Raw genomic sequence first — 22,552 nt, 5'->3', positions numbered from 1 at the left:
GTGTGCCGGAAACCTCTCCGATGCCTAAGTCAGAAAACTTGACAAATAGACAAAGCTCTAAGTTCTCAGAAAGATTGTGTTCAATTACCTCCTCCAAGGTGTTGCTTGTGAGCTTTTATAAGTTTCGTATGGCACAATCCTAGTAGGACTTGTACTTCTCCATGCAGAGTCCTCCTAGGATTCATTCTCCTAAGGATAATGCTTATCCTTTTGCACCCTCCCCCACTGCTTAAACCAAGTGGGATGGTTTTTTATATGACCGAACTTCCACATGACCGAAGTAAAATTGGCTATACCGAGCCACAGAGGGCCGAACTATACTTAGCTCGGTCTGCTCCTCCAATTGATTACTTCGGCTGCCCTGTTTGACCTTGATGTGCTTAGTTCAAACTTCCAAGTAGCAAGTTCTGACCGTCCCAACCGCTGTATGTCACGACCGGACTAATTCTGAAACCGGTCTTCCCAGAACATACTGCGGCCGGACTAACTCTGAGACCGGCCTAACTCCGAGTTGTCTCCGGACCGGAGTGGCTTTACTCTTCCTTGGACCGGAGTAATCTCACCTCCTCGGGCCGAAGTAACTTTATCTCCTTAAGGCCGGAGTAACTTTGCCCCTAGGCCGAAGTAGCCATTACGGCCTTTTTACTTAGTCCTTCGCGTTTTGGACCTCGAAGCCAAACTCGGAGCTCGGCCCAATTTAAAATTTATAAGAGACTATAATCTAAAATTTATATCAATTCCTTAATACAAGCTCCATTTAATTCAAGCCCCACATAACGGTGAGGCGAACCCACGCCAATTTGTTGTGTAGTAGCACCTTGAGACTCTCTCCCAAGTCAACTGCTACAACCCAAGGGGTAATGGTTATAAGTAGTAGGCCAAAAAATTAATACATACCATAATCAAGATATGTGTCTTGTAGGCTCGAATTATAAATTGGTTTGCTCTTTAGGTTGTCGGGTCATAAAATAAATAAAAAAAAAACAAAAAAAAAAAGTTTCTTGTAGAATATTTATAAAATACTAATTGTTTAGCATGCGAGTGTTTTACGGTTATTTGAAATGTTCTAAATAAGTATATTTTTTATCTTTTTAGATTAAAAAATTAAAGAAAAAAATATAGATGTTTGAGTTAATTTTTTGACTTTTTATGGAAAAATATGTATTAAAAAATTGTATAAATAAATGTGGAGGGAAAAATTAGGATTGGGAGTTATGCAGCCGTAATTTTAGACTTTTGGTAAATAGTGATAACTTTTTAATTTTTTAAGTAACTTTTTGATTTTTTGACTTTTTTTCAACTTGCCAAACTTGACCTTAATTAAAAAATTAAAAAGTTACTAAAAAAAATCAAAAGACCTATAATCTATGCCAAAAAGTTAAATATTTTTTTTTCTCTCTATTTTTTGCACATCCTTTCGTAAAAAATTTAAAATCCATTTCAAAGATATTGGGTGTGTTTGGTTTGATTTTGGGAGATAAATTTTCAAAAAAAAAAAAATTGAGGAGAGAGTTTAAATTTTTTTTGTTTGTTTGGTTGTATATTTTGAAAATAGTTTTGGAGTATGGGAGTTTGAGATGATTTGATATTTTGTTTTAGGCCAAGTTTGACAAGTTGAAAAAAAGTCAAAAAGCCAAAAAGTTACTCAAAAAGTTAAAAAGTTATCACTATTCACTAAAAGTCAAAAAGTACGGTTGCACAACTCTCAATCCTAATTTTCCCCTACACACTAATTTATACAATTTTTTAATACACATTTTTTCATAAAAGTCAAAAAGTGAACCCAAACAACCATATTTTTTCCCTCAACTTTTTAGTCTAAAAAGTCAAAAAGTGCACTTATTTAGGACATTCCAAACAACCCCTTAGTTGAGTAGATGTGTGTGAGAGAAAAAGTAATTGAAAAAGAGAGAGGAAAGAGAAAAAGTGATTGATTGATGTGTATGAGAGAGAAAGTGATTTTGGAAAAAAAATTTCAAAATCACTAAACCAAACAAAAATTTAAATTTTTTTTCTTCAAAATTACACTCTAAAAAACAAACTAAACAAGATCATTAATTTTTTTTATTTTATATTTTAACTAAAAAATTTAAAAATTATTAAAATAATAGGTGTGTTTGATTTGTATTTGTAGAGTAGTTTTTGAGATAAAAAATACAAAAATTTGTTTAGTTTGTTTTTTTTCAGAAATAATTTTGAAAAATTATTTTAGGGAAAAAGTTTAAAAAAAAATGATTGATTTGATGTGTATTAAAAAAAGAATAATTTTAAAAAGTAGATAATCAAACAAAATTTTAAAATTTATTTGAAAAATTTTATTTAACTTAATTACTCTTAAAAATTCATTTGTAAAACATTCCTCCTAAAATTTTTTCTGAAAAACAAACAAAGGCCAATGTTTCAAGCTTAATAAATTAGGCTTTTTTTTATGTCACTGGTGAGAGGACAGGGGAGAGACACGAGAAGCGTTGTAAGGAAGTCAAGCAGGTCTGTAAAGAGCCTTCCATACTCCAAACTGCTTTTTTGGAAGATTGTTTCGTCTTCTTCTTCTTCTGTTAGCTTTTCTTATTGCCAATCAATTTCCCTCTGTACAAGAGAAATCCAGTGGAGGTAAAGTGATTTTGATTCAGGAAAAAAATAAAGGGTTGTTTGTTTGCTGAAAATGCTTTTTTAAGCATTAGAAGAAACATGTTTATTGTTGTTGTGTACAGTCATGGGAGTCTTACCCTTTACGACAATCATTCTCATCTTCTTTTTTCTTTCTAGCCCTCTTTTTTCTCCATAAAAAAGTCTGTGATCTCTCTGATTCATTCACCTCTCTCTCTCTCTAGATCTGCTCAATGTCCAATCAAGGTCATCTTCTCTCTAAAATCATTTGCTCATTGGAAAGTTGAAGTGGTCGGGTAGAGACAAGGCAGGGGACCAACAAATTCAATTCAGCAAGCTCAGCTTCATTTGAGGTACTTTCTATTTCAGGCTCTTCTTTCTTGATTTCTTGGTGTTCATGGTTGACCCAAAAAAGGAAACAGTGTTACTTTACTTGTGTATCATTTTTCTTATATTATTAGAATTGTATTTATTAATGTGAGTTCACTAAAAAGTTTTAAGTAAAAAAAACAAACTAATTATGTATAATATTGCTCATAAAATTATTAGAATCAATCAGAGATGAAAACCAACCCCAATTCTTGTGTTAGGCTTGTTTGAGGAAATTCATGCCTTTCTGGTTCTAATTAAGCCTAATTCTTATCAGTAATTCTGAAGATTTCCATATGCTTATTGTTCTTGATTAAGGGGTTGCTCTATCCACACGTGGATGGTTCATCTGAGTCAAATTTTTATCTCTAACGCATTTTTAGTTATACAATATGACGAAAATCTTGAAATATGGAAATTTGTAAATATGATTGTCTAATTAAAAGTGCCTTAATACAAGAGGACATGAATTTTGAGACAATTATTAATCCTGACCCAAAATTTGGATATTGGTATAAATATAAAAAAGTGAGACTCAATAAATAAAAAATATATTTGGTGACTCAAATTTAGCATTATTCTAATTAGATTTTACATAAAAAGTTGAAAACCCTTGTTAATATTGAATTTTTATATTTGTCCTTTCCAATGCAAACTTCTGAGTGGTCGTTTGGCGGTTGAGTTTGGCATGAGTTTGGTAGCTCAAAATTTTGTTATTCAAATGGCTTAAATTTGTCAAAACGATGTCGTTTTATAATCATTTACACTCAAAACCACGTCATTTTGAGTGATTTGAGCCACAAAATTTTGAGCTACCTAGCATTGTTGAAAAACAAAATAGGGTTTTTAGTTTCAGGCTAAAAGTTCTCACATTCAAATCATAATCATTTTGTTTTTTCTTTTACAAAAATTAAAAAAATCAAAAATTTCATCTCAAACGAGGTTATTGTAGTCCCAAACTAAAATAATCAAGTCAAAAAGTCAATCTACATCCCAAACGAGGCCTCAAGTTGTCTCAAATGGGGCTTTTTGTAGCTTAAAGATCTGTTCTCAGTCACTGCAACTGATTAAACAAATGCAGTAATTAAACTATATTTTAGTATTCTATGTTAGATTCGCTTTTCAGTTATAATGGTTTATTTTATTTTTGTATTTCACCATCACTCTCACGAACTGAGACAGCAAATAGATAAAGAGTGTTTGATGTGCTTTTAATTAATTAACGAGCTACCATTAAACAAATGTTTGGTAGGTAGTTTGGTTATGAATTGAAGTATCAGCTGTTAGCTGTTTCTACTTTCTTGTTTTTATTATTTTAGCAAGTCAGTAACTTAACTTGTCTCAGTTTACCAAACTGCCCTCCTGGCCTGTTTAGTTTAAATTTTTACGTGCTGAAAGTTAATTTTAGAAGTTAAAATTTAAAGTTATTTATTTATTATTATTTTTTTTGATAATGAATTTTTTGAACTTATATAAATTATTTTTACTTCATAAGTTATAAGTAAATGCTACGACACATATTTCAAAATAAAAGATGATAATTAGTCCCATAAACTGCACTAAATCAGGCTTCTAAATGTGAGGTGCTCTGGGATGAATGCTGAATATTAAAAATTGTGGGTGAATACTAAATTTAAAAAAAAAAAGAAAAAAACTAAATGCATAATTTTGAAGATATTTATAATTACAACTTTGTTAAGGCATCTTCAACGGTTCACCAAATATTTCATCAAATCTGAGTAAAAAAATCACAAATTCTTATATCTGATATCAGTCATTCCATCGGTGAATTTGTACCTATCATCAAAACACAAGTTGTTCGGGGGATCGATTGGCCGGTTGTCCGACCGGTCAACCGGCAAGAGCAAATGAAAAAAAAACAATTTCTGCTCTGTGTTCCATACATTGTAGGAATCCCCAGTGTGTTGAAACCATGAAATGGTCAATTTTGAAGGCTAGATGATTAAAAGCTGAAATTTCGGTTCTTTTGGAAATGGGTATCCAATGATTTGATATGGGTAAAAAAATACAAAATGTCACCCAAAAAAAAAAAAACACATTTGTGAATGGCTCAACGAATTTGCAAATGGTTTGTTGAAAAAGTTGAAAATTTACAAACAACAACACATCAGAGAGAGAGAAAGCACAAAAGAACAAAAGTGAAAAACAAGAACGACAAAAACAGAGTACAGAACACGAATTTTTATGCGGCTAGTTGAGCAGAGAAAGACGAGGAAGGAGAGAGAAGATGGGTTGAGAAAATGGAGGTTTGGCCTTAGAAACAACAAAAGTTATTATGAGGAATAGAATGGATTGTGTTGAAGAGAAAAATGAGAATTGAGAAATAATAAGATTAAAGATTGAAATGAAAATTCCTTGATTTTTGGGTTATCAATGCTTGAATTGGATGAATGAAGAAGTGCCATGGGTCCAAAATCAAAGAGAGAGAGAATGCAAAGAACGATGATAATTTCAATTGAATGATTTGCAAGGTAGTTCGCAGTCCAAACCATAGCTATGTTCTGGGAATTGTTTAGTTAGCCGGATGATCAGAGCACAACCGGCCGGTCGTTCGGTGGGTCCCACCCCCAACGTACACGCATAGTAAACTGTGAAAGCTAATTCAGATACTTAGTTTGGTGAAAGATTTGGGATGTTCTCAATTTAATACAGTTTTAATGAAACCATTGGAGACTAAAAAAGTGTACTTTTTCACCAAATTTAAATTTGGTGATGGATTTGGTTAAACGTTGGAGATGGCCTTACAAGTTGAGAAAAGTGACAAAAAATTGATTGAATATATTATTATGTGGGTTTTTTTGGTAATTCTTTTATTTTTATTTTTAACTTTGGATTGTGGCAGTAGGCACGTCCCTGTGCTTACCAAATTATGCCTAACACAAGTTTGTTGAGTGAGCTAAATAACCTTATTTAAATTTTTATTTATTTATTTATAAGTTGATATGGCTTCTATCACCTTTTTTTTTTTTTTTATAGTCTTATTTTATTATTGCATGACACGATAATTTGTAAGAAAAATTTGAACAAATTGTTAATAAATGTAGCATTTTTCATATAAGAAAATAATAATGCTTGGGACTCCCTTTTGGGGGTCACCCCCTCACCCCCTTTGCCACATGGCAGATGGTGATTGGAGGAGCAGGAAAAAAAAGAAAAAGAAAAAGAAAAGGTAACCAATGAGAGAGAGAGGAGGTCAAAGGGGGTGGGGGGAAAAGGGGGATGAATCATTGTTGATAAGAAAAAGAGATCTATAAACAATTAATGTACAAAAATAATAATTATTATAAATTGGTCCAAAACAATGTGATAATGACAATTTTAAAATTACAAAAAAAGGATATGAGATTTTTTTTATTTGAAAAGAAAGACTCATAAAAGGTTACAATATTGTAAAATATATATATATATATATATACACAAAATTTTGTTTCAATATCATTGCACTTCTATATAAACAAACAAAAACTTTCCTATTTCTTAATGTAGTGTCAATATCATATTGAAACTGTTTCAAAACATCACTCCTAACTCTCAAACTCCAACCTCAAGGTTGACATAGGGCCCGTTTGGAAAAATCAAAAGTCAATTTTTAATTTATTTTAAATTATATTATTTTTTATAATTTTTACACGTTTAAGAATATGTTTTTTTATACGTATTAGATTCAATTCTCCCCACTGCCATAAAACCGTTGAGGTCTTGAGCTGATAGACTGAATGAAAACTTATTTCGAAAGATTTGTTTAGATTAGACTGTAAAGACTTAATTTAGTGCGTAAAAACTGATTGAGTATCCTACTTAACCCCCCTAAAAAAAAATAAAAAAATCTCAAACTCCAACTAGTCTCAGTGTGATGTCCCCACTTCAACCACCTAAAAATGTCTCTATGAACAATGTTCACTGTGCAACTCTGTGCGCCACCACCAACGGAGAGCATCATCCACGACGACAATATGCCAATCACAATTACTTACATGTCAAGCTTTTGTATATATGTGAATGTGATGTAATTTAATCATACAGAGATAGACATGGAACCATCAGACCATGGAAGAAGAAGCAGAAGCAACCAATCGCAAATACCCAGAAACTCACGCATCTCCCTTGAAGTCTTCAACCCATCATCATCATCATCATCCTCCTCCTCTGCCTCACAATCACAATCACAACAACGACAACAGACCACCTGGAAAACCTGGCTAAACCCACTTGACCAGCCCAATCTCTCTTCCAACTCTGACCAAATCACCTCATGGATGGCCCTCAAGGACCCTTCTTCTCCGCCGCTGACTGCCTCTGACATCGTCGGCGATTCCGATAATAGCTGTCAGAAATCGAGTGGGAAGACGAAGGTGTCGGGCGAATTCGGAATGGCGGCGAAAAGGGCGGCGGAGTGGGGATTGGTACTGAAGACGGACACTGAAACTGGAAAGCCACAGGTGGTGAAGGCCAGAACTTCCGGGGATGACCCGATTCACAGACCCGGGAGCTCTACAAATGACTCGGGTGACTCTATGCGGAGCTCCGGTGATGTGTCCGATGATGGATCAGGTATTCCTCAATCAACAAATAAAAATAAAATTACTAAATCCAAATAATTTTTATATAAAAAGGTCATACAAAAAATATTATTATAATTTAAATCGTATAGTATTAATTTTTTTAATGAATTAATATAAATAATATCATCATGAAATTATTATGTACAAATTTTGTTTTTATAGCATTAAGATATTATCAACAATTGATCTTTCTATTAATATTAATCAGATTGTTTGGTTTGAATTTTTAGGATTTATTTTTCAGAAAATTGAAATTTTTTGTTTTCCGCATTTTTTTTATTTTTACTGAATTTTTTTAATACTTTAAGCAAATTTTTTTAATTTTTAGATATACCTAACATAAATATACTTAAAAAGTATAATATTTGTGAAAGTTGAAAATTAGACTTTTTTGTGACGATTTTTTTAAACTGTTGCTAAAATTTATAATTAGTGATTTTTTGTGGCAAAATTTTTAAATTGTCATTGAAAATTAACAATTAGTGATATTTTTTAATAGTGTTTGATGAAAAATATCATTAATTATCATAAGACCTATTAAACAATAAGTTCACCTATTAGGATTTACACGTAAGTCTCTCATAAAAATAAAATCCTAAATTGACATAATTTTTATATAAAAAAATTCATATAAAATGATGTGACTAATATTATTATAATTATAAATCAGATAAAAAAAATTAATGAATGAATGGAAATAATATGCATCATGAAATTATTATGTACAAATTTTGTTTTTATAGCATTAAGATGTTATCAACAATTGATTTTTCAATTAATATTGATACTTTTTTTAAAAATAATAATAAAATAAATTTAAAAAAAAAAAGAAGTTAAATGTCCCATACCCACCACCTATCTTCTTGTCACATTTTTAACTTACTAGACAAGTGCTGTTTGTAAAATTCACTAGCTATCAATTAGTTTTTTAAAAAAAAGGAAAATTACCCCTCAGTGGTAATTTGAAGAAATTATTGCATATGTATGAAAATTTTTATAATTTTTATTATTAATATTGATAAAGTTTATCATTAATTTGTAATTATTTTTGAAGTTATACATTGATGTGAAAATTTTTCCTAAAAAATATGATAAAAATACATTTTATTTATTTATTTATAGAATTAGTATATAAAGCCATAAGGATAATTGATTATGAGAAATTGTATTCACACTTATTTTGTCATCACAATTGAGAGGTTAAAGAAACACCAAGGATCCTCTAGAGTGAAATTTCCCTAAAGTTTCCTAAAGTGCTACAGTGTATGGTTGAGATTTATTGGCAAGTCACATCAGAAAAATTGATGTGACTTGCCAGTAAATCTCAACCATACACTGTAGCACTTTAGGAAACTTTAGAGAAAAATCACTCTAGAGGATCCTTGCTCTTAAAGAAAGGAGTATATTATTCCCGTTATTATTCAAAATTGTAATTTTTTCAAAGTGCAAGCATTTAATCATTTTGTGTAGATAGTTTGCTGTGAAATTCTCATTGTATAATAATAACTATTTTACTCTCATTAATAAATGCAAGATGATAAAATTAAGAAATTGGTCATAATTTGATTTGTTGTGTTTCTATGCCAGGAAAAGAGGGAGCGTTTCCTAAAATGTCTGAAGGCTTAAAGGATGCATTATCGACATTTCAACAAACATTTGTGGTTGTTGATGCAACCAAACCTGATTACCCAATTATTTATGCTAGCACCGGGTTCTCTAATATGACTGGTTACACATCAAAAGAAGTCATAGGGAGGAATTGGTAGGACTCATCATTGAGTTTGTCACGTTTAATTGTCATAACAATCTTTATTAGAGGTATTAAGACATTAGCCTTGTGAGGGGTATTTAAGACATTTTATTTGTTGGTGCGGGTGCAGTCGATTTTTACAGGGTATAGGTACGGACCCAGAAGATGTGGCAAAGATCCGGGAAGCCTTGAAATTGGGGACTAATTACTGTGGGAGGTTGCTCAATTACAAGAAAGATGGGACACCCTTTTGGAACCTCCTCACAATCTCACCTATCAAGGATGATACTGGAAAAGTCCTCAAATTTATTGGGTTAGTCTCTTTCTTTTCAATTGTCTCCCTCAAACACACACACTTATATATCACTATATGCATACAAATCTCTCTCTCTCTCTCTCAATAATGCATAGGATTCTATTAATGTCATACATCAAAATACTAATGTTTTGAACTTTTTTTACAAGAATTTATAAATATTTTTTTGTGAGAGAAAATAGAGCAACACTAATACATTAGCGTGTAATATTTTTATTTTTTCAATTCTTAGACTGAAATAATATCATTAAATATGTATTATCTTTGGGATTTATTATGATAACTCGAAAGAATTTCATTGATTGTGATTTTTAGTGTTTTTTTTTTTTTTTTTTTTTCTGAGGGATTTTATTTGAAATCTATGACAATTTTTTTAGCCTTCCACTACTTATGGTTTCATGCAATCCAAGGATGCATGCAAGATTTTAACTTGATGGGCCATACAATATTATTCATGTTTTATTTTATTTTTTATAAAAATCTTTAAAATGTAATTTAAAAATATTCTTAACTAGTACTATTGTATTAAAAGGATTTTTCAAAATTTTTGTAGTCGTTGCCCCAACTGCCCCTGCAGACCATCATTGATAAATAAGGGTTTGAGGAAAGCTTGAACCTAATTACTACAATGATAATATGAGAGCAATTGAAAATTTTGAAGAGTTAAAACATTTTTGTATTGATAAGACCATTCACTACTTCATGAAACTGGATCTCTCCCCGAATAAATTTTATAACCAAAAGAAAACTTGACCTAGAGTAGAAGAGCTCGTCCAAATAATTCGTAATGGCCTCTTTCTTGATATATCCACGTAATAAGTAGAGCATAGTGTAAGATAAATTGAAAGAGAGAGAAAAATTGTATGTATTATGATTGATGTATTGATTGTTGTATATTCTGTATTACAAATGAGGGGTTCCTTATATAGATGTAGGTGTAGGGAGTAGGTGGTGGTAGGTGAGTGTAGTAGGTAAGTGTGTGGTAGGTGATGGTAAGTGTGTGGTAGGTGATGGTAAATTATACAATGTACATTAACAGCCCTCCTCAAACTCAAGGAGGATAGGCACAAACCAACTTGAGTTTGGAGAGAGTTACAAAACAGAAAAATAAACTGATAAATAAAAAATGGATAGGAGACACGGTATGGTCGTGTCAGACCGTTGTAGGAGACACTTTATGGGGTCATGTCGGACCGGTGTAGAAGGACAGTTTACGAGGTCATGCCGGACCGATGTAGCAGGACAGTTTACGAGGTCATGCCGGACCGATGTAGCAGACACTGTGTGGTCGTGTCAGACCGATGTAGAAGACAGTTTACGGGGTCATGTCGGACCGTTGTAGAAGACAGTTTACGGGGTCATGTCGGACCGTTGTAGCAGATACTGTGTGGTCGTGTCAGACCGTTGTAGACGACAGTTTATGGGGTCATGTCGGACCGTTGTAGCAGCTGACCGGAATCAATGTCGGGACAGTTTACGGGGTCATGTCGGACCGAGGTAGCAGGACAGTTTACGGGGTCATGTCGGACCGTTGTAGAAGATAGTTTACGGGGTCATGTCGGACCGATGTAGAAGCTGAGCAAACACTGTGTGGTCGTGTCAGACCGTTGTAGAAGGTTGTGGTGGTGCACCAAGGGGGCGACTTAGGGAATGCGCCATGAACGACTTATACTCAAATATGTGTGAAGATAGAAACCTATTTGAGGTTGAAACAAAGGGATTGATAAAGCTGACCGGTGTAGAAGACACTGTATGAGTGTGTATAGAGGCTGCCCAAAAAATATACATGGATGTAGATATCGAGCCCTCAAAAGTCGTGCCCTCAAAAGGTGTGCCCAATTTGTCAAAAGGCGTGCCTTCAAAAGGCGTGCCCGATGCATCAAAAGGCGTGCCAGATATGATGGCGAGGCACGTGAGTGCTTTGGCTGACGTGCCCGTTTGTCTGGCGTCAAGAGGCGCGCGATGCGCGTGGCTGTCTCTGTGTCATGGTCTTTATAAACCGAAGCGGAGGAGGCAGAAACTGAGACAGAAAAACTGAGAGAAACCTCTGAAAAATTCTTCATTTTGCTGAGAAAGAGAGGTCGTTTTGCTGAGAGAGATAGTCTGTAACACTCTGTTGCTGTTGCCCAGAAAATGGCTTCGTCGTCCCGCGGGCTGCTCACCCTCTTTCCCGACCTCAACGAGTCCACAGGAGAGAGAACTGGTGCGGTGGCCAGTGAACCGCAACCAAACATTGCTGGGTTTGCTCCGCTGAACTTTCCGATGCGGTCTGTGGAGCAAAAAATGGCGGTGCAGTCGGATGTGGAGGCCAATCAGTATACGTTGAAGACATGTGTGGAGTCCATGACGGCGGTTACAAATCTGTCTCACCGGCTGCAGAGTAGGACAAATGAGGTGCAGCAGTTAAACTCCCAGCTGGCTCTGCTCCAACGCATGTATAAGGATGCGCGAGCAGAGATAAGCGTGCTAAGGGCAGAAAACAAGGAGCTGAAGCGGAAGGCCACCGTGATGTTCCGATTTGGAAGTCCGCCATATGCTGCAGTGGAGGAGCAAGGAGTAGTGATCGTGCCCAGTGGAATGGGAAACACGGAGGCAATACCGGCAAGGGCCGCCCAGGACGGAGGCAAGAAGAAAAGACCGGTGGCAGAATAGAGAAGAAAAATCTCACCTGTGAATGTGGGTGTTGGTGTGTATTGTTTTTTTTTTTTTTTTTTTTTTTTTTTTTTTTTTTTTTTGTGTTTTTGTATGTGGAGAACTGGGATCAGGGTGGATCCTTAATATAAATAAAACAAAGTTGTTGGGCAAATCTGTTTTGTTTTGGTTTTTTTTTTTTTTTTTTTTTTTTTTTTGTTTTGTTTTTTTTTTTTTTTTTGTGGTTTTGGGTGCAAAGAATAATAAGAAGAATAAAAATAAGAATAATAAAAAAAAAATGTATGAATGCGGGGATAAAGTAAGGCAAATGAGGGAGATGAGTAAAGTGATTCTGGGGGAGAGAAAAAGGAACGAGAGGGAGTGGGGTGATTAAAAAAAAAAATATATATATATATATATATATGTTGCATCAGAAAGTGGGTTATGGCCATGGGATAATAATAAAAATAAGAAGAAAGAGAATGAGAATGTGCACAGTATCTAGCAAAGTGATGAATAAAATAAATCAGTGGGCTAGGATAGTGGATGGTAAAATATTAAAATAGGTTGGTATAGTGCAAGTGTGTGTGTGTATGTGTGCCTGGGGTGTTGTTGCTTTATCTTTGAAAGCATCCATAGATTTTCTATCCGCGTGGTAGGCTATGTTTCCACCAGCGCTAACGCCCATGAGAAAACAGCTTGAAAAATCAGTGAACTCACGCAGAACCCTCCATCATCAACACACACCTTCATTTCATATACACCTCTCTCTCTCTCTCTCTCTCTCTCCAAAGGATGGCAGACCGGAAGCTTGAGAATAATGGGTTTTCCGGCGAACCCCAAAAACCCATTCCAGATTTCGATCCTTCGCCAAAACCGAAACGAAACATGTTTGCTTTGGCGTGTGCCACCTTAGCTTCCATGACTTCCATCTTACTCGGTTATGACATAGGAGTTATGAGTGGAGCAGGACTGTTCATCAAGGATGACCTTAAAATCTCCGGCGTCCAGCTGGAAGTCCTGATGGGAATCCTCAACGTCTACTCCCTCCTGGGGTCGGCCGCCGCCGGAAGAACCTCGGACTGGATTGGGCGCCGCTACATCATCGTAGGCCGCCGGGAGCCGGTGCTCTGGAGCGAGACGGTAATCGACGGACACGATTACGACACCGGTTTCGATGACCATATCAACGCAGAAGTTGTGGAAAGCATTGGTGGATGCACTGCAAGTGGTGAACCCTCCACCATGGAAGTAAACAACGAGAGGTAGCTTTGTGGTGGATGATGATGATGAGGAACTATGATCCAGTGCTTCTCGGGGAAGGAATAGGCGAACCCAGGTGTTGTGATGTGGGTTGAGAGAGACGTCTTTGGATAGAACGGGAAAGGTGGAAGAGTTGGGATCGGGTGTTGCAGGGATGATTGGGAATTGCTGGACGCGGGTGATCGTGCCGTCGGGGTTTCGGAGAGAGGGAGGATTTCGGCCAAGCTGTTTCCAGGCTTGGAGCTTTTCTTTTTTTTTTTTTTTTTTTTTTTTTTTTTTTTTTGTCATTGCAGACTAGGCTTGAATCTGGGTGAATCTAGACCGTTGCTTCACGGGTTGCTCTGATGAATCAGTTTGTTGAGGAAGAAGAGAGAGAATTAGAAAATTTGGGTTTGTCCGGCGGACGGCCAAGACGAGGCTGCCGCCCGCCGGTGAAGCGGAATCACTAAGTTCTTAACCTAGCTCTGATACCATGTAAGATAAATTGAAAGAGAGAGAAAAATTGTATGTATTATGATTGATGTATTGATTGTTGTATATTCTGTATTACAAATGAGGGGTTCCTTATATAGATGTAGGTGTAGGAAGTAGGTGGTGGTAGGTGAGTGTAGTAGGTAAGTGTGTGGTAGGTGATGGTAAGTGTGTGGTAGGTGATGGTAAATTATACAATGTACATTAACACATAGATTGAAATATTTTGTCTTGATGCAACAATTGGACCATCAGCCCTATACTTGACAATTTGTAGATTTAGTGCTGGATAGTGTTGGCCATGTGTCTCTGCTTTTGTTTGTTCCTTGATCATAGGGGAAGAATGCCAGTTGTCTTGTGTACTCAAAAAAAGATTTAAATTTTTTTTCCCGATCCAAACACACCCACAATACTGATATTAAATATACATCTTACACTTCACTTTCAAGATAAAATTATGAGTAATTTTTCACAATTCTTAAAATTGTTGGAAGAATATAGCACTATTTACCACCAAGTCTGATGTCTATTTCCAATTATTGTTACAGTTGGTTTTGCTAAGCTGGGTTTTTTGATCATTTTATTATTGGTTTTTTGTCATTACATTGATATATTAATGGAATGTGGCCCCTCTTAATAACCCAAAAAAGAGAGAAGATGGTAGTGTGGGGCGGCTTGGTTGTTTCTCATGTGGATAGGGTTAAGTTCAGCCCTGACCATTATATTGTTTAATAAAAAAACCCGCAAACATGTAGGGTGGGGTCTATTTCGCATGGTATGTTTCACTTAAATCCGACCCATCAACACATTATACCTACTAGTAGTCAATGATGCTCTATTTGCAACACCTGAAAAAAAAAACATATTATGTTTGTCAATTATAAGGAGAATCAGTACAATTAAATTCATACACTGGACCATAAATAAACAAATACAACCCATGTAAGATGATCATATATATATATATATAAAAATAATATCATCTAAAAATAATTTTAATTTTTTAGATATTTTAAATAGAGCCTTAAGATCATATATTATAGTCTTAAAGTTGATTTTTTGGGATTAGTTCTCTAGAGTGGGGATCATTCCATTGTGACCCATCTTTGTTTAAAGAATGTGAGAAATTTAAGTGTTAGCAAGGAAACTTATAAATTATAATACTATAATTTGTGAAGTTTTTTTTTTTTTTAATTTTTATATTTTAATCATATCATAAATGAAATGAATATTATTTGTAGTAATTAATTTGGTATTTAATTTATGCATATTTAATTTGCAGAATGCAAGTGGAGGTGAGCAAGCACACGGAGGGTTCCAAGGAGAAAATGACCCGTCCCAACGGTCTCCCTGAATCGTTGATTCGATACGATGGTATTTCAACTTGACATTCTGGAATCCTTTTTTAATAAGTGGACCCATAAACAGATCTTATAAAATCTTATTCATTCATGTGCTTTCTATGTTGAATTCTATGTTTGATTTCTATCTAACAAAAAGGCAGTCCGTGGCATAATGTTTCCGCCACTACTCAACTTTAGAGACTGTTTTTATGTTTCAAATCTATGACACCAATCTTACCACTGCGCCAAAGCTCTCACTCTTTAGCTATCTTCTAGGCATTTTCAAAAAAAAAAAATCTGTCTTCTAATCTGTAATTATAAATATTTTTTTTAAATTAATCTTCTAGGCTGAATGAGTTTAATATAATATTTACATCTTCTAATTAATTTTGCAGCCCGGCAGAAAGAGATGGCTGCTAGTTCAGTAACTGAGCTAGTGCAGGCGGTGAAGAGACCGCGGGCACTCAGTGAATCAACAAACCGTCCCACCATGAGAAGATCAGAAGGTGGCAGTGAACAGGAAAGATCAGAAGCCCTAAGGGGGCAAAATTTGGAGAATATGGCACCTCTCCCGAGACGGCATTCAGTTGCTGGTACCAAAGCATCCATGCAGAAAATCAGCGAGTTGCCAGAAAAGAAAGAGAATAAATTTCGTTCTTTCATGTCGTACGTGTTACTATGTCTGTTATTAAAACACTCACTGCTGTGACTCATAATTTTAAAAATGTTACTATTGTTTTGGATGAATTTCTGTAGATAAAAAAATGCCTTTGCAAATAAATTTTTTTCCTGGGTTAAATTACACAAATTTATTTTAAAATTTAGGAAAAAACACAGCATTATTGTTGCATTTTTCTACACATTGCTTATACATGAAGTACTTTTCGTATGTTTAGGATTCCAAAGAAAAGTCATCCCAACAGTGAAGAATTTGATGTTGGAGTTGTTATGGTTGACGATGATGATGAGTGTGATGATGATGGGCGGCCAGACAGTTTGGACGACAAAGTGAGGAAGAAGGAGATGAGAAAAGGCATCGATCTTGCTACAACACTTGAACGTATCGAGAAAAATTTTGTCATTACTGATCCAAGGCTACCTGATAATCCCATTGTAAGGCTTCTAGCTCAAAATATTAATCATCTTCCAAGCTGACCTTGTCACTTTATAATGTGAGCAATTCATAGGAAAAGAATTGTGTCTCGTGTGAATTTTCAGATATTTGCATCGGATAGCTTCTTGGAGCTAACTGAGTACTGTCGTGAAGAAATATTAGGAAGAAATTGCAGGTAAGAATCGAGATTTCAGTACTTATTTGGACGAAATTAATCAAATGTTGGCGTGGCTTGATTGAATTCGTGTTTTAGATTTACAAAAAGTAGCAAGAATTTAAATATGTGGTGTAGATTTAAAATTGATGTCTGAATTTTTTGATCTACACATTTCAAATTTTAGGTGTTATAATGGTTTATGAAAATGGAAGCTAACAATGGTTACATAATCAAAAACAACATTTGGAAATGCCTAAGTTTCAGTTTTTTTATTTTGTGTTCTGATCTGTGTCTGCTTGTTTGAACTTGACTAGATTTCTTCAAGGTCCCGAAACTGATCCAGCTACTGTGAGGAAAATTAGACAAGCAATTGATAACCAAACAGAGGTCACCGTGCAGCTTATTAACTACACCAAAAGTGGTATATATATGCTTGTGATTTTCAATTTGTAAATTCTACTCATAATTTAGTATGGAAATGTGAGACACACAATATACGTTATGAATCTGAACTTCAAATTTTATTTCTTCCTTAGTTTGTCGTATGGTATGTAACGGTATAAAAAGATAAAATGCAAAACTGAAATTGCTTTGGATTAAATTAAGCACGGCATTGTGATTTGCTAATGGTTTGGTTGTTTTGCATATGTCAATTAATTATTATGATGAAAAGCCTGAACTATAGTTTTTTGCCACCAGAATTAACTAAATTTTGCTGACATCATTCTAGGAAAAAAGTTCTGGAATTTGTTTCATTTGCAGCCTATGCGGGATCAGAAGGTACTATTTTTTTTTAAAAAAATAATCTCTGAAGGCTATAAATTATCTTGTGGTTTTTGAGAAGTTAGAGAAATTGCTTCTTCATTACATGAATAATCAGTTAATAATTACTTATAATTCTTAATTTTTATTTTCTAAACAGGGTGAAGTACAGTATTTTATCGGGGTACAATTAGATGGCAGTGAACATGTTGAACCACTTCACAACTGCATCCCTGAGGAAATGGCAAACAAGAATGCCAAACAGGTCTCAACCCTCTTTACATGCTTCATTGGATTTTTTTTTTTTTTCCTTCCAATTTCTTTGCACATCATAATCATTTGTTTACATGTTTGTGGACACAAAAATACATTCAATACTTCATGTCTGGTCTTATTATGATGAGTGAAGACTTGTTTGATTCATCTTTGCCGATGCTCAGGTGAAAGAAACTGCCACAAACGTTGATGATGCAGTGAGGGAACTTCCAGATGCCAATTCGGTAATGTCCAATTGACAGACATTAACACTAATTTAGACAATTGATAGGTTCACAATTGTGACTATCTCTATACTAATCTTCAGAAACCAGAGGATTTGTGGATTAACCATTCAAAGGTGGTTCACCCAAAGCCTCACAGGAAAAACAGCTCATCTTGGAGGGCTATTCAAGAGGTATAATACTTCCAATATCTATGTGCCTCTCTATACTTCAAGCAAAATTAATTAATTAACTGAAATGTAGGGTTCACCCTTAAAAATATGGGTTTTTGATGATGTAGTTCTTTGTGTACATTCATGGTGTTATCTCTTCAATTTTCTTGCGGTTTATGAGTTACAGATTGTGGATAGTGGAGAACGGATAGGCTTGACACATTTTAGGCCAATAAAGCCCTTGGGATCTGGTGATACTGGCAGGTTTGTCGGTTGTTCTTAATTTGCATTCTCTCAATTTGGATGGATTGATTGTGTTCTTATCAATTTTGCATTTATTAGATTATTTGCACCATTGGGAAAAAAAGAAAAGAAAAAATGCAGCAAGCAAACTAGCTCAAGAATGTGTTTGGTCATCACAATCCTTCTTTAACGTCTTTCTTTGAAGGACTTGGCATTATCAACTTGCTTTTGAAGCTAGTGTCAAATCTCATACTTTGTGTGGTAAATTAAGACAATAACTCAAACTATGTGACAGTGTGCATTTGGTGGAATTGTGTGGAACTGGCGAATACTTCGCCATGAAAGCTATGGATAAGGGGGTTATGCTCAACCGCAACAAGGTAGTGAAAATGAACTGTTGCATCAACTTTACTCGCAATATTTGTTAGCAGCTCAACAAGCTCCAATAGATCCTATGGTTTTAATGGAAATATTATTATAGCTACTCTGTCTTCGACTTTAAATAATCCACCTTGTCACATACATAATTGAGTTCTAATGCAACTTCTAGTTTTCACATGAACTATATCTGTTCCATAGTCTTATTGTTTGATCTGGGCAAATAATAAGATGGTCCTTGTGTGTGTATGCTTATGTGACACCTTCCTAAATTTAAGAAGTTATAATTTTCTGAGATTGCAGTCTGTCATTATTTTCACATGATTCCTTCTTTTTTTTTTTTTTTTTTTTTTTTTCTTCGTTGTTGCAGGTGCATAGAGCTTGTGTGGAAAGAGAAATCTTGGACATGTTGGACCACCCTTTTCTCCCAGCATTGTATGCTTCATTTCAGGTTAGACAATTTGATGCAAACCTGGTTTTGTGCAATATTATTTTGAACAAATGATAACTCAAGGGAACTGCCATAACCTGCAGGAAAAAACAAAAAAGTTTAAAGAACTTAGTCCCGCAAATCTCACTGAAAATTCTACCACAATAGAAAAATATGCACTTAAATGTCATCCAATTGTCTTATATTGAATAATTTGATTTGTCTGTTTGGATATTAAAATATGAAATGATAATAATTTGCAGACCAAAACACATGTCTGTCTGATAACTGATTACTTTGCCGGGGGAGAGTTGTTCATGCTTTTAGACAGACAACCAAAGAAGGTCTTGAAGGAACATGCTGTCAGGTAAAAATAAATAAATGCAATGTGTGTGTGTGTACATATATTACTCAGTCAGATACAAAATATAAGGTGCGTGCGCCATATGAATTTTTATTTTTAAATTTGGCTTTTAATTAGTTGTAATGACATAAAACCAACATTTGTAGATTCTACGCTGCAGAAGTAGTTGTTGCATTGGAGTACCTGCACTGTCAAGGTAGTTCTTGTAACCATTATGTACATATTTTTCCGTCATTTAGAAAATTACACTTATATATTTGAGTTTATGAAGCTATTTTCAAGCGTGCTCTAATTTAATCCTCTGTCCTTCATTACATGCTTGATGTTATTCCTACAGGTATAATTTACAGGGATTTAAAGCCCGAAAATATTGTACTTCAGAGCAATGGCCACGTGTCCTTGACAGATTTTGACTTGTCTTGCTTGACATCTTGCAAGCCCCAGGTGCGTCAAAATTTCAATCCCCTACCTCTATTGTTTATGCAATTTGGAGTACTAATCACAAAGTTCTATTTGGTTTGTTGAGCTTTGTGCAGCTTTTGATTCCAAATACGAATGAAAAGAAAAAACGTAAGAAAGGTCAACAACAATCTCCAATTTTTATGGCTGAGCCAGTGAGGCCATCAAATTCTTTTGTTGGAACTGAAGAATATATAGCTCCGGTATGCTTATGTTTTTGCATCCAAGAACACTAGATTCAGTATTATATGGTTCCATATATTTACAACTTAGCTCTCAAAATATCTTCATGTTTTGTGCTTTTTATTTATTTATTTATTTATTTTTTTCACTTTTTTTTCCTTTTCAAAATTTTCTAGTTCGGAATGACCATTGTTTTCATATGTGCAGGAAATCATATCAGGAGCGGGCCACACTAGTGCAGTGGACTGGTGGGCACTTGGTAATTTTGTATTCTTCTAATAAAACCAGACATTATTAAATTATTTGTTTCAATTAAGAAATCACGGATAATAAAATACAAAAATTGATAAATTTCCTTTAGTAGGTACTGATCTGTCCAAAGTGATTATCCGGACTATTGAAAATTGGCAAAAACAAGTCTGAATTGCTCCAACTCTTCAATTCAAATCATGACTTCTCGTGTTACCCCAATTTTTATCATTTCAAGTTGCCCAAAATTCTATTTTCATCTTCGTGATTAAGAAATTACTCTATATATTGTCAATATGACCAACATGAAGATCTTTTGTACTACGGAAATGGATGTTTTAATGACCAACGTTACATGCTTTGTACTACAGTTTCCACTTCATACAATCTACTTTGTTTCTTTCCTTACCCTTTTAATCCTTTTTATGTTATTTGAGTATAAATTCACGTACTTTATTTGCTGCTTGACTGTTGGTTACTTCAACAGGCATTCTGCTCTATGAAATGCTGTACGGATTCACACCATTTAGGGGGAAAACGAGGCAAAAGACATTTGCCAACATTCTTCATAAGGATCTTAAATTCCCAGCCCTTGCATCGGTTAGATATCTTCTATATTCATTCAAGTACCTTCCAAATTGTAATGACATGACATTCTTGCACTTTCCTGAAATTGGTTTTGGTTTATTTATTCCTCGTCTAACAAAATGTATAAGATTAAGGCAAAAAGTACTAAAACCACAGTATAAATTTGATGGATAAATTATTGCTCGAGTCCAATTTGATGGGATTAATGAGAATTTCTCATTGCTTTTTTTTTTCCCTTCACAATTTCAAATTATGCAGCACAGGAATAACTTTTTTCTACTGGTGCAGGTGAGTCTCTCTGGAAAGGAGTTAATGTATCGGTTGTTGCACAGAGATCCCAAAAGCAGATTGGGTTCACGCCAAGGAGCGAATGAAATCAAGCGACATCCTTTCTTCAAGGGTATCAACTGGGCTTTAGTTCGTTGCATGGTAAAATCAGTAACCTTGCCTCGTGTAATCTAATTTTGAAGTCATATTTAAAGGGAGTATTTGATTCTGGTGAGCAGGTCGGGAATTCAGAGAACTTGTGTTCTGTATATAGATCAACTGTAGTGTTTTTTTTCTTGAATTTAGAGATTCTTAAGCTAACAAATATGTATGCATCTAATCTGTAGAAACCGCCGAAGCTCGATGTTCCTCTCTTAAGGACTGAAGAAGAAAATGAAGTAGTTGATCCTGAGCTAGAAGATTTACTAGCAAATATTTTCTAAAAGGTCTGTGTTACCACTTAGTTATTTCCTTTATAATTCTGGGTCTCTTTTACAAGGAGAATTACAATTTCCTTCTCTTTCTAATACTTGGTATGTTACAGAATTTGGAAATCGAAATTTCATCTCTGGTTCAGGGCACATAATGATAGGACTCGAAGAGAGATTTTCCTGATCAGTGAGTTGGAATTTCACCGGTGGCATTTGTTTTTCGCTTGCTGCATTTGTGTCCAGAGCTCAGCCTGGGAACGGTTTACATTGTTTGAGTTGTTGTATGTGTGTTTTGATGTTTTCTAGTGCATGTTCATTGATACTTGTAAGTTTTGTAAATAAAACCAGTTCATTGATTCAACCTCTCTCTCTCTCTAAACTATGGAAATGGATGAATTCTTGGTTGCTGCTTATCAACAGACTTGTAACCATCATGTCAGAACTTTAGAAGGTCTTAAATATTAAGAGGACTATGAAGAAATAGCTCAACATTTGGTAATCGAGGTAAACCTCATCAAAGAAATATGTCTTATTTAAAAATAAAAATAAAAATTAATAGGAGAAGAATAAGGGATGGAAAATTGCATCACTCAACAATAGAATCCGGACTTTATTTTCTTTTCTTTTCTTTTCTTTTTGGGTGCACAAAATACATCTTATGACTTCGATTCCCAAATAAAAGTTTGAGTTGAGCAATACTTCAATATTTTTCTACTTCTCTTTTAGATTACCTAATGTTTTGATCCGATGGACAGGACTTCATGGAAAATTAAGTGATGGTTCTTGCCTTAATAATATGAATGACTATTTGAACAACGAAAAATAAGAATAGAGTAAATGTTACATGTGAACAAACCAAAAACAACTAGAGAAAATATCCTTTTTGTCAATGGTTGAAAGTAGGTTTACTACAATTGAACTATACAAATGAATTTAATACAG

At 34.6% G+C, this 22,552-nt stretch overlaps 2 protein-coding genes across 5 annotated transcripts; one reads left to right on the top strand and one right to left on the bottom strand.

Annotated features, from left to right (window-relative positions):
* The first annotated feature begins 2,365 nt into the window (after positions 1-2,365).
* LOC114287068 (phototropin-1) lies at positions 2,366-21,971 on the top strand. Of its 4 annotated transcripts, none has more exons than XM_028230332.2 (26): positions 2,366-2,487; positions 2,832-2,960; positions 7,021-7,548; positions 9,147-9,321; positions 9,440-9,622; positions 15,273-15,364; positions 15,729-15,999; positions 16,230-16,446; positions 16,552-16,622; positions 16,919-17,025; positions 17,335-17,384; positions 17,527-17,631; positions 17,807-17,866; positions 17,950-18,039; positions 18,206-18,282; positions 18,557-18,641; positions 19,010-19,090; positions 19,333-19,436; positions 19,580-19,629; positions 19,771-19,877; positions 19,970-20,095; positions 20,283-20,334; positions 20,812-20,924; positions 21,201-21,341; positions 21,527-21,625; positions 21,724-21,971. In XM_028230332.2, exons 3-25 carry the CDS (start codon positions 7,029-7,031, stop codon positions 21,620-21,622), a joined length of 2,973 nt encoding a protein of 990 aa, XP_028086133.2. In that variant the 5' UTR covers positions 2,366-2,487; positions 2,832-2,960; positions 7,021-7,028; the 3' UTR covers positions 21,623-21,625; positions 21,724-21,971. The 4 variants fall into 4 exon arrangements, 3 of the variants coding, with proteins under 3 accessions (XP_028086133.2, XP_028086132.2, XP_082761970.1); XM_028230331.2 differs by having other exon boundaries at positions 2,395-2,610; XR_003637784.2 differs by having other exon boundaries at positions 2,417-2,610; positions 20,283-20,323.
* LOC145807863 (carboxylesterase 1-like) lies at positions 12,649-13,942 on the bottom strand. Its single transcript, XM_082906833.1, has 2 exons — positions 13,194-13,942; positions 12,649-12,990 (listed from the first exon to the last, which is right to left on the bottom strand). Exons 1-2 carry the CDS (start codon positions 13,805-13,807, stop codon positions 12,783-12,785), a joined length of 822 nt encoding a protein of 273 aa, XP_082762959.1. The 5' UTR covers positions 13,808-13,942; the 3' UTR covers positions 12,649-12,782.
* Positions 21,972-22,552: the final 581 nt, after the last annotated feature.

This window comes from Camellia sinensis, chromosome 14 (assembly GCF_055761805.1).
Source record: "Camellia sinensis isolate YWXY chromosome 14, ASM5576180v1, whole genome shotgun sequence".
Classification (NCBI taxonomy): domain Eukaryota; kingdom Viridiplantae; phylum Streptophyta; class Magnoliopsida; order Ericales; family Theaceae; genus Camellia; species Camellia sinensis.
The sequence above is the reverse complement of the archived record's forward strand: the minus strand, read 5'-3'. Positions and strand labels throughout refer to the sequence as shown.

Bases quoted from the DNA above. Each gene is read 5' to 3' on its own strand.
- LOC114287068 (XM_028230332.2), top strand. From the start codon at position 7,029: ATGGAACCATCAGACCATGGAAGAAGAAGCAGAAGCAACCAATCGCAA. The intron at 18,642-19,009 runs GTAGTGAAAATG...TCGTTGTTGCAG, and splicing joins TTATGCTCAACCGCAACAAG to GTGCATAGAGCTTGTGTGGA. The intron at 20,335-20,811 runs GTAATTTTGTAT...TTACTTCAACAG, and splicing joins AGTGGACTGGTGGGCACTTG to GCATTCTGCTCTATGAAATG.
- LOC145807863 (XM_082906833.1), bottom strand. From the start codon at position 13,807: ATGACAAAAAAAAAAAAAAAAAAAAAAAAAAAAAAAAAAGAAAAGCTC. The intron at 12,991-13,193 runs GTAAGATGGAAG...TGTGTGTTGATG, and splicing joins AACTCCTATGTCATAACCGA to ATGGAGGGTTCTGCGTGAGT.